Source organism: Oratosquilla oratoria, chromosome 4 (genome assembly GCF_046742065.1).
Source record: "Oratosquilla oratoria isolate Oo_2021 chromosome 4, ASM4674206v1, whole genome shotgun sequence".
NCBI lineage: Eukaryota > Metazoa > Arthropoda > Malacostraca > Stomatopoda > Squillidae > Oratosquilla > Oratosquilla oratoria.
The window spans coordinates 37740988-37753487 of NC_134780.1; the positions used below are offsets into that span (position 1 = coordinate 37740988).

The following is a 12500-nucleotide window of genomic DNA, read 5'->3' on the forward strand; positions in this document are numbered from 1 at the left end:
TCGGGAGGCTAGCAACACCGCTGCCGGACGTACGACGTGAACTGTAAAGTCATTCTTATCACGGGAATTCTTTCTGGGAACGAAATGAAACAGATTTTATGATACTCTTGGACGTCGCAATCTCGTGGCAGCTAAATTAAGAACACTAAATTCGGAGCAGTTTTCGGGTCAATCACACATACATACACGACTCGTGGCGCGGTGGTTAAGAGTTACCGGCCACTACTACGGCGGTACGGGTTCGAATCCCGCCCAGGGCTAAAATAATTTCAGTATCGCTGTGCTGTGAGTCATTACTCCAACTCTCGTGGGCGGGGAGTTGGGTGTGTTTGTGCGTGTAAGGTCACAGCATTACCCATAGATCGGTTACATATGAAATCTGAGCTCTCTTTCGGAAGGGAAATAGCTGTCGATCACGAGTCCAACACGTGATCCAAGACCATGGTGAAGACCATGATGAATCATACACATTTTTAAAACCAAATTTGGCTGATATAAACACGAGGCGGGACTCCACGGGTATAGTTCTCTTCCCGAATTTTACAAACCGGTAGATATATCATATATTAGGTAAACATATTAGGCAAATATGATTACATAATTATAATTCAGCAAATATAATTTGACAAATACAATTCGATGAATAAAGTAATACTAATACAGTTAGGTAAACACAATTACTGCAGGTAAACACCCACCCACACACACACATAGCTGTCGATCACGAGTCCAACACGTGATCCAAGACCATGGTGACTCATAAACACACACACACACACACAAACACACACACACACACACACACACACACACACACACACACACACACACACACACATACACACACACACACACGAAGACAAATAGGGCGCTATTTTCTTCGCGTTCTTCTCACCTGTTTGAAGTGTTGCGTGCAGGAGAGGAAGATGATGTATCCGTTGAAGAAGATCCCTGTGACAATAAGCACGATGAGCACGACGCCCATCACTACCAGGGACATAGCAACCACCCCCGCTCCGTGCTCTCTTCACACGTCCTACTCGAGAGGCCCCTCCGAGGACGACGTAACCATCTCAAGTCGTACTCCAGGTTCAAGCAACAGTGTGGGCTTGAAGTCCACGAAGAAATCCTCGACGTTGGTGAGAAGAGAGTGGTTTGTGGGTGACTGCATGGTGTGGGCGTGGGTGTGGGTGAGGCTGTGGGTGACTGGGGGCGGGTCCCTCGGCGGATGAGGGTCTGAGGGTGGTTTAAATCACATGAGCTTGGTGGTATCCGGCACCTCTAGACAGTCATCGACTTTCTAAATGTCAATCATGATTTGAGGGACCTGCCACGCGGGAACTCTCGATTGTCCTTAGTCTTGCCGTCCCTTTGTTGGGCCACGGTACCTACGATAATTTGTGTATCCCTGCGGAAGAAGAAAGAAGTTGAGGGAGGGAAGAAAACGGGGGAGGGTTGGATTTAGGATGGTAAGACTATAAACAGTAAGAAAATTCACACCAATATTGGAACGACGTTTCACCTCACCCAGCTGAGGGAGTTTGTCAGCGTCCCTCAGCGTTGAGGGGCCATCCCTTCTGGCTCACGCATTCAAAACACTAGGCTGACTCAGGTCACGCCGGAAATAGACTTCGACAAAGCCCAGACCCGACACAGGGTCGATGGACACCACACCCTTCGGCAGTCCCTGAACCAGCTGACCTGATCCAAGGCCCGAAGCTGCCGGGCAGGGCGTCGTGATGTCACGTTGCCTTACGTGTCGCGTGACCTATCGTTACCTTATATAACCTCACGTCACGATACCAAAAATGCCCTGGTCATATGTCACCTAAGAATGTATCGTGTCGTAACGCCATACTTTGTATTCCATAGATAATTCCTTACTGATTTTATCGTCTTCATTTTGTCACGAAATAACCTTTCATGTTCTTCTGTATATTATAGATAAATGTACAGTTGAACAAAGAAATTTTATGTACACCTGGAGGGGGGAGTTATATTGAATTATTTCTCCAAGTAGGACTACAATAAATCCATCCATATCCATCTATATACCAAGGTCTTTTTCTCCCCTTACAAGGGAGGTAGCCATACAGTATATGGAAATTATTAATACATTAAGTTACAAAGCTTCTCCATATTTAGTTGTTGTTGTTTTTTTCGTTGTTTAAAATATATGTTTCTTTGTCCTGGTGTCCTTTTAATTCCTTTGTGCAACTGTACTTCAACCTTTTAGATTTTATAAATACACATATATCCATTTTCAAAGTTTCTTTTAATGTTCAAATGCTCATGTACTTGTCCGCGTTCAACATTGCATTTTCTTTTAATAAAAAGATTCCACTTGTGGAATAATAATTCTTCTACTCAAGTACATTCTTTTCTTCCTACGCTTGTTCATACTCTTGCAGGATTCTTTTCCTCGAAAGCTGAGCCTCGACCTTGAAGTGACCTGTCCTCGTACCTCGAGGACCTTCACTTCGTCACTTCAAGAACCTTTCTTTGTCCTTGAACTTTGAATACCTCGTCCTCGAAGTTCGAAAGCCGTGTTCTCGATGTTCGAGTATTACCTCGTATTCGAGGTTTGAGTATCACCTCGTCCTCGATGCTCGAGTACAACCTTGTCCTCGATTTTCGAGTATCACATCGTATCACTATCGAATACATTGTCCTCGATATTGAAGTACACCTTATCCTTGAGGTTCGAATAATTCGTCCCCGATCTTCAAGCACCGCATCGTCCTCGAGGTTCGAGCACCAACTTGTCCTCGAGTCTCGAGTATCACCTCGTCCTCGAGTTTCGAGAACCACCTTGTCCTCTATATTCGAGTATCACCTTATCCTCAAGCTTCAAGTAGCACCTCGTCTTCGAGGTTTGAGTACCATCTTGTCCTCGAGCTTCAAGTACTACCTCGTCCTCGGAGTTCGAGTACTTTCTTGCCGTCGTACTGCAGGGACCTCATCGTCCTTCTAAGGTTATCCTTGAGAGTGTAGAACGTCATGAAGACCCATACTGAGGTTGTCAAGGATCAGCTGTCGTCCTCCACAGAGACCTGTAAAAGCAAGAGAAAAAGAAATTAATATATATATTTTTTTAATATTCGATAAATTAAATAGATATTATTATATGAATATACTGATTCAAGCAGAACTGTAAAGGCAGGAATAGTTTTTAAGAGTCGGTCTTTTTTTTGAGTATTCAAAAATCAAATCATTATTATAGTAGTCATTCATAAAATGTACAGATTCACATTAACCTTTTATAGGAAAAAAGAACACTTGAAATATTTTATTCTGGTGAATGACGCCAGACGATTTTATTCAGCTGAAGGAACGTTATTTTGTGTGTGTGTGTGTGTGTGTGTGTGTGTGTGTGTGTGTGTGTGTGTGTGTGTGTGTGTGTGTGTGTGTGTGTGTGTGTGTGTGTGTGTGTGTGTGTGTGTGTGTGTTGGTCTATTAAAGGTAAAACATATTTACTTTGTTCTAACAGCCACTAAACATATCAAATCGACCTTTCGAATATTTACTTGTTCATAAACCTTTTGATTTATTAATATCCCAATCCCTAGCCACCCACACTCGCTTACTTGTTTGCGTGTGAGTTGAGTGGAAGTAGCAGATGGAGGAGGAGGAAGAGGAAGAGGAGGAGGAGGAAGAGGAGAGTAACGGAGAAGCAATGAGGACCTGAAAATTAATGAGGCTTAATTTCAAAACAAATCGTGGCCACATCAACAACAAACGAGCACCATTACAGGACTGGGGAGGAAAGAATGCAACGACGCTGGCCATCTTAGATACGGTAACGGTCTCTATAGACATTATTTTGGCTACAAAGAAACAATTTTAAGCAAACAATTGACTGGAATCAGAATTAAAATAGGTCTACAATGATTGAGACCTCCTCAAGGTGGATTTTGTCCCAACAGAACTGCATAAAATTGTTTGTCGTTAGCCAGAACAGAAGCTACAAGTCACGTTACCATATTGAACGCCGTCTCAGACTTGGACGAAGAGAAGGAGCTTATGCGGCGCTGTTGACATACGACGGCGTTCTTGACCCTCTCGGCCTTTATTTTTCTTAGAAGATTCCTTTTTTTTTTTAATCAATACCTCCTCTACGAAGAAGGTCCCCAGAGATAAATAAAATCGCTTGGCGACAGCTGGGGTGATGGGAAAAGTGCAACCCGGTACGGAAGTGGTTACTCGAAAGGATGCAACGCCTCCGCTTTTGTGTATTCAAGTAATATATGTGTATAATGCATATTGTATACTCGTATGTATGTAGGTAGGTAGGTAAGTATGCACGTATGTATGCATGTATGCATGTATATGTATGTATGTATGTATGCATATATGTATGTATGTATGTATGCATGTGTGTATGTTTGTATATATTTATGCATGTAAGTATGTATGTATGTATGTATGTATGTATGTATGTATGTATTTATTTATTTATGCATGTATGTATGTATGTATGTATGTATTTATGTATGTATGTATGTATGTATGTATGTATGTATGTATGTATGTATGTATGTATGTATGTATGTATGTATGTATGTATGTATTTATGTGTGTGTGTATGTATGTATGTATTTATGCATCTATGTATGTATTTATGCATGTATGTATTTATGTATGCATTTATTTATGTATGTATGTGTGTATGTATGTATGTATGTTTGTATGTATGTATGTGTGTATGTATGTATGTATATATGTATGCATGTGTGTATGTATGTATATATGTATGTATGTATGTATGTATGTATGTATGTATGTATGTATGTATGTATGTATGTATGTATGTATGTATGTATGTATGCATGTATATATGTGGAAGAATAAGTAGATGGATGAATGGAAGGAGAGGTAGATGAACAAATTTCTAAGTAGTTTCGAGAGAAGGCGAAAACCACGATCCTACAAAACCACCCTTAGTATCACCAGTCGACTCAATTATCCTGGATATTATCTTGTCACAATTCCTGTTTATACATCGACAAGGCGAAATACATTGACGTCTTCTTCAGACACTATAACAGGCCGGTTATCATTACGTTTACACGCTCGCTGAGCTAGCGAATAAGGACAAAGAAATCGACAGAGGATGAAAATGTAGGTGGGCAGCTGGGGGTGGATATCCATTTGTCTGTTTGTTTGTTATATTTCAAACACTTCATCAGGCTAATGCCTTTCCTTGATGTAATTTCCATCTTCAAACAAGACCTCCATTACCACAGTTTGCGAACATGAAAGTCAAAGTCCTGATATTCCGGATCATCTGGGAAATTATAAAATTGAATTTTAGTCCATTGGATTTTAAAGAGAAATGGACATATTCCAGAAGTTTTATTTTCATTCTTCTTTTTTTTTCGATTTTCTCCAATATTGTCTGGTTTCTTGGAGAATATATAAGAACATTTAGATTTTATCTAAAAGTATGTATGTTTTTCTTATTTATTTTCAGCATTCTTCAACCACGAAATTGCTGTTAGCACACACGCGCGCACGTGCGTGCGTGCGTGCGTGTGTGTGTGTGTGTGTGTGTGTGTGTGTGTGTGTGTGTGTGTGTGTGTGTGTGTGTGTGTGTGTGTGTGTGTGTGTGTGTGTGTGTGTGTGTGTGTGTGTGTGTGTGTGTGTGTGTGTGTGTGTGTGTGTGTGTGTGTGTGTGTGTGTGTGTGTGTGTGTGTGTGTGTGTGTGTGTGTGTGTGTGTGTGTGTGTGTGTGTGTGTGTGTGTGTGTGTGTGTGTGTGTGTGTGTGTGTGTGTGTGTGTGTGTGCATGTGTGTGTGTATGCATGTGTGTATGTTTTGAGTACCTTAGAGCCTCTCTTCATCGATTGCTTCGGAAATGCATACAAAAACAACCACTCAAACAAACACACACAAGACTAATTGCCTTAGACACAACTCACGACTTTGTTAATTCCGGTAGAAAATAAACAGAGCTTCATACACGTTTCATGCACCATAGCCTGAGCTTCGAAACGCCCGAAACACCAAACGCTTGCGTAGAGAACACCTGAAAGCTAATATAATATGTTTGGAAAGGTCGATGGCCTGAATCTGTCATATGCAGATCCATTCAAATTGTTTTAGCATTTAGAATCCAAAAGGTTAGCTTTGGATAAGCAAATACGAAACATACGCGTATATTACAGGAATTATCCTGTTCGTAGGCAAATTGAAGGACATAGACCTGGGTATATATTTCTCAACCGAATGAAACTGTTAAACGGCATATATAACGAATATATAAATTATGATTAAGATAGAAATGGTTAAGATTTCACTTAGGAATGTTATTCATTCTATATCTATATTGTATGATTAACATAAGGTCGGGTATTTTTTCCGGAGTGGTATTCAATGGATCCCTTGTTTTTTAACGTTTTTTTTTATATTTTCTATCTCTTTTTGTCGTATCTATAATAAAGATAAAGGTACTGGGTCTTGCTATTTCTTTTTTACTTGAATAAGGAAATATTTGATACCTTAACCTCAACGTCTACTTGTGAAAGCCACTTGCCCCAGCTGTCCACGTACAACAGCTCAAGGTGACTGGCTCGACTACAGACAAATTCTTTCTTTCGAAATGACTTGACGTCAATATCTTTCTTAACCATGATTCTTACATTTTTGTTTTGAATTTCTTTTTAAGATCAACTCTATAAATCTACGGTGATATTCTGCTTCGTGTGACCGGAAATGACCTTCCTGAAGCTGTTTAAAACGTTAATTAAGGTCCTTATCACTATATACGTAATGTTGATACACTCGCTATAATCCAACATTTTCCATCCCCAGAATAGTTGCCTAAGGTCACCAACCAACTAAACTCTCAGAAATATTTTGCAGATAATTACTACCCTCGAGAAATTTGTTTTCTTTTATTTTAATTTTATTTTATTATATATACATTTTTGTTTAAATGTTATTTTCATATCTTTCTAGTGAATTGTCAATTAATTAAGAACAATTCGTAATTATTCTTAATAGACTTATTATGTAAGAAACTATTCTCATAATGAAATTTTAATTATAAAAAAAATCGGTACGTTACCCTTATGTTGTACAAATGTTCTAATACTACAAATGATTATTTCTATAATATTTATTACTAGATAAAGAAACGATCCTAGATTTCTTATCCCTTCTATTATCAAACCTGTTATTAAATTAAACAAAATATTAAACGTTTTCATCACAAACAAAGGCTCTAAGGCCTGTTCACACTAGCGGTTTGAACCGCACGGAAACCGCAACGGTACCACATGGTCAAGGAAATACTGCGAGATTATGTGTGAACGCCTACATTGAAGTACATTGTAATTGGAACCACAGCGGTTGAAACCGCTAATGTGAACAGAACTTAAAACCTTTACAATCTTTCGTCAACAGCATTTCATACATTAACGACTTCGTTATAGATAATAATCATAAATCTTGTCATACAAGATAATAAAATGTCAACATGAATAATTGTAGTATTCTTTATGATTTATGAACGCAAAATTAGCGAACGCTGATGTAACTTTTAGAACTTTTATATTTTCGTGATTGTCGCATGGACAAGCCATAATCAAATATAGAAGGTAGACTACAGCCCTGTATGTTCCAACATGTAGAAATTAAGGAACACATTATTTCAGGAAGAAAATAGCCTTAAATACAATATCATGACCCTATTCTTATCAGAAGTTTAATATTAATGATTATTATGTTATCAGAAACTCAAAAATTGGTGTTACGTAAATATATACTAGTATTTCGTTATTCAATATTTCATATATTTCTATAAACTAGTCTCCTTATGGTGAATTTTTTTTATCAACATCATTATATTACTGAAACAACAGAAAACATATTTCCCTAGTCCTGTTAGAATTATAAAAAAAGAAAATAAATTCGATATATATTTTTAATATTATACCTTATAAACCTCAGTGAGTTTCTCCTTTAATTTTATAATTGACTACTTCCTTTGTTCACCACTGTCGGCTTCATTTGAGATCCACCGACTCGTAGAGAACGCGGCAAGCAGAGTAGGACCGTTAACAAACAAATTCAAACGCTTTTGATCAAAGCGGTAGGTTTCTAAAGCTTTCCTCGTTTCCCAATTTAACCCTCATTTCTTATCGTTCAGCATGTACTCCTTTTTTGAGTACTGACCTAAATTCACTAATGATGAAATGGAGGAAGAAAATGCTGCTTACGATGATGATGATGATGATGATGATGATGATGATGATGATGATGATGATGATGATGATGATGATGATGATGATGATGATGATGATGATGATGATGATGATGATGATGATGATGATGATGATGATGATGACGATGATGATGATGATGATGATGACGACGACGACGATGATGATGATGATGATGATGATGATGATGATGATGATGATGATGATGATGATGATGATGATGATGATGATGATGATGACGACGACGACGACGATCACGGTAACGACGATGACGATGACGATAACGATGATGATGATGATGATGATGATGATGATGATGATGATGATGATGATGATGATGATGATGATGATGATGATGATGATGATGATGATGATGATGATGATGATGATGATGATGATGATGATGATGATGATGATATTATTGATGACTGTTGCGGGAGAAATGACCGTTTGTCGTTTCCTCTGAGTCGACCGGAAACAAAACGGACGTTTGTCATTTGAATTTGAGATTCGGTACTCAGAGGTGACGACGTAGAAATGATAACGGTTTTTCTTTTACAAATCTAAAGAAGAGACGGAAGAGAAAAACTAATTAAAGAGGCGAATAACAGACGTACCGAATACGAAATAATATTTCAGTATATTGCTTTCATCGATGTTATGAGAAAGAGAGAGAGAGAGAGAGAGATCTGACGATTGAAAGCCCTTCACAAGTTAATAATTGATCAACGATATTGTGTACGAATAAGAATTACGTGAAAAAAATAATAAATAAACTAAAACACAAAAAAACAAAGAGAACAATGTAAGCGAAGAGTGAAGAAGAAGAGGGTGAGGAGCCTTCGCCAGGAGGCGCTGAGTAGCTGCGGCCGAAGCCGCCACCTTTGCCTTATCTAGGGAAGGTAACAGTCACTGCTAAAAATCGGAAAGGAGTGCAGGATTCGAACCCACAACTAAACAAATGCGAGGTCAACCTAAATTATTGGAGATACGTTTATAAAAATGAATAAATGAATGAATGAATAAATAAATAAAAACATGCATGCATTACGAAATTGACTAAATATAAACGCCAAAATAAACTTCTACCAAAAAAACACGGAATTAGCTCGCACGGATGCCAAACGTATTTTGTAAACAAACTTGATCACCTCCCTAAGCGAGAGACAAACTTCCAATCATGACAGAATCTCTCTCTCTCTCTCTCTCTCTCTCTCTCTCTCTCTCTCTCTCTCTCTCTCTCTCTCTCTCTCTCTCTCTCTCTCTCTCTCTCTCTCTCTCTCTCTCTCTCTCTTTATTGAGCTCTTTTCATATCAGTGCGACAAACACCTGCCAAATGTGACTATTGAAAAATGTATTGCATATCACCTCGAATTTGAAAAATAGAGAAATATTAAAAATGGTCCATGAAACACGAGCTTGGTGCATATTATGTGATCGGTTCGGGAAAATGCAATGTGATGATGTCCATAAGAAATAATAATAATGAATAAATACATAAAAGTAGAGATGAATGAATACACAAATAAACAAATAAACAAACAGATAAATAAATAGATGAGTTAATAAATAATTAAATAAATGAATGAATAAATATAGATAAGTTAATAGACAAGATCATATAAACAGATGAAAAATAATAAAAAAAAATTAATAGAGAATATAGATATATAGATAATCATATACATGAATAGATAAATTGATAAGTAAATAGATAAATAGATAAATAAATAGATAAATATATGAATACATTGAATAAAATCGGTTTAATCGATGAAAAAACAATTCGTGTTTACTGTTGATCAATACCATAAAGGTCAATTATTTGATATTACCCGAGAATGGAAATTAGCAATAAAGAAAGCAATACATCAGGGTGGAGCCTGTTTCGGGTAAAGTACACACACTTTCTGAACAAGAATAACCGTTATAGGATTTTGTTTTGAATTAGTACGTACACTAATAAACTGGGCACAAAATCCTCTTATGTTAATGATATTTCAATTATAAAAATTCCTTTTATTGGAATGCAGTTGATTTGTAGATAAAAATATATTAACGGTTAAGTGAAGTTTTGTTAATGTCGATTATTTTGAGTTCAGGTTGTCATCAAGAATCTTGTCTTTTTTTCTCTTTTTTTCTTTTTTGTCTTTCCAGATACAATTATTTAATCATCTACCAAACACAAATTATTTTTATTATAAGGTGGAAATGACAGAGAAAATACGGGTTATATAATTTTTAGGTTTATTTAGATATCAGCGTAAATCCAAATCTGTCATCAAGTCAACAGCACAACATAATGAACCATTTATTTACTGGAAAGTTAAGCTTTGGCGTTACCCAATCAGATTCGAGAATGAGGCCCAATCAACATAAATATTATTACGTGGAATTCGGGTGCTATAAAATTATTTTAAAGTGGATGATCTTATCAGTGTCAGGAACAAGTGAGGTTGATGCATTGCTGTAAAATAGTATTGACCTACTTTCATGTAAACTCATACTCTCTGATTAATAAAAGTATTTTGAAAAGGTGCGAGAAATGACGTCATGTCGTTTGTTCACGAATGGAAAAAATTCTCATAATCTAACGTTCTATTGAGACATCAGACCCAAAATAGCAAATCTATGTAGATGTCATTTTTTTTATGTATTACTATAATCTTATTTGCAAATAAATATCTTAATTTATAAGGGAGCGACTCCACTGTATATAGAGATAAATTGAATAACTCAGCAAACGAAGTTAAATTTCTATAGTTCCGATATATACAGGATCAGCATTTTGGTGCTCTAAACATTCTTAAACTTTAACAATTTTCAACAATTGTAGCGCAAAGATAAATAAAAATGAGAGAGAGAAAGACGAAAGAATAAATATAAAATGACATGCTATGTTGAGTACAAAATGAGATTATCCGTTGACATCTATATTGCCTGAAACAATAATCTTTTGCTCAATTGCAATCAAAAAAGGAGAAAAAGTTGGGGAAAGCCTGTCGCCCCTGACACGAAAGAATACGGAAAACTATGGTAACATTGTGAAAGCGTCAAATCAGTGACGGCTGTTTCTGGTCAAATCACAGAAGCTCTCGCAGAGCTGAAGTTATCAAACTCCTCAGCCCCTTTGAGCAACTCCAGTCAACTCTATGACTCCACAACAACCTGAGGGTCTTCAGGTACTCCCAAACTATCGCCAACCTCCAATTCCTGATCGATAGACGATGAAAAGCCAAAGGAATTAACCCAGGTAGGGTAGAACAAACATTGTTGTTGTTACTGTTGTTGTTGTTGTTGTTAGTGGTGTGTGTGTGTGTGTGTGTGTGTGTGTGTGTGTGTGTGTGTGTGTGTGTGTGTGTGTGTGTGTGTGTGTGTGTGTGTGTGTGTGTGTGTGTGTGTGTGTGTGTGTGTGTGTGTGTGTGTGTGTGTGTGTGTGTGTGTGTGTGTGTGTGTGTGTGTGTGTGTGTGTGTGTGTGTGTGTGTGTGTGTGTGTGTGTGTGTGTGTGTGTGTGTGTGTGTGTGTGTCTGTGTGTGTGTTCTAGATTTTATAAATTATTCTTTGCAATCTCACCCTATTTCCATCGTTCTTGCTTAAAAATTAGAAGAAGAATGTGACGAACCTACGCCAGATGTCAAAATCATCACTCAACAGTTCCAAAACGTATCGTTCAAAAACAGCGAAAAATTCGTAAAAGTGTCTTAAAATCTTGTTGATCAATTATGAACCAAAGAATCAATAACAACCGGAGCGAAACAACTTTATCAGTGACTGTATGTACATATGTTATTTGTATAAAACTGCCTAATCAATGCTTAGCCACAGAGAAAATATATGAATATTTTCTATTTCGTATATTAAAGCAAAGAGATGAAATATTGCTATAAACAGCAGAGGACATTACAGGCCGTTCTTATGTTGTACTGTTTATATATATATATATATATATATATATAATATATATATATATATATATATATATATATATATATATATATATATATATATATATACTGTATATATACATACATATATATATTTTTTCTTTCTTTCTTTCTTTCTTTCTTTCTTCTTTTCTTTTTTCTTCTTTTTTCTTTCTTTTTTTCTTTCTTTCTTTCTTTTCTTGGGAGGGAGGTTGCTATCCGAGTCTATTAGGCTTTAGTTCACCCTTACTTCAACTTGTTTTCGTCTTAGAAATCAAAAATACAAAAAGAAAATACCATCCCGTTGACGTGGAAATAATGGTCTTGGCAATACCGAGCAGTTTACCTGAAGT

At 37.0% G+C, this 12500-nt stretch overlaps 1 protein-coding gene across 3 annotated transcripts in view; it reads right to left on the reverse strand.

Annotated features, from left to right (window-relative positions):
• LOC143024770 (uncharacterized) overlaps positions 1-12500 on the reverse strand; it is a 175775-nt gene that overhangs the window by 65256 nt on the left and 98019 nt on the right. For all 3 annotated transcript variants that reach the window (XM_076183913.1, XM_076183910.1, XM_076183912.1), the window contains exon 2: positions 896-1408. In XM_076183913.1, the coding sequence (XP_076040028.1) occupies positions 896-1000 (105 nt within the window). In that variant the 5' untranslated portion in view covers positions 1001-1408. The remainder of the gene's footprint in view (positions 1-895; positions 1409-12500) is intronic.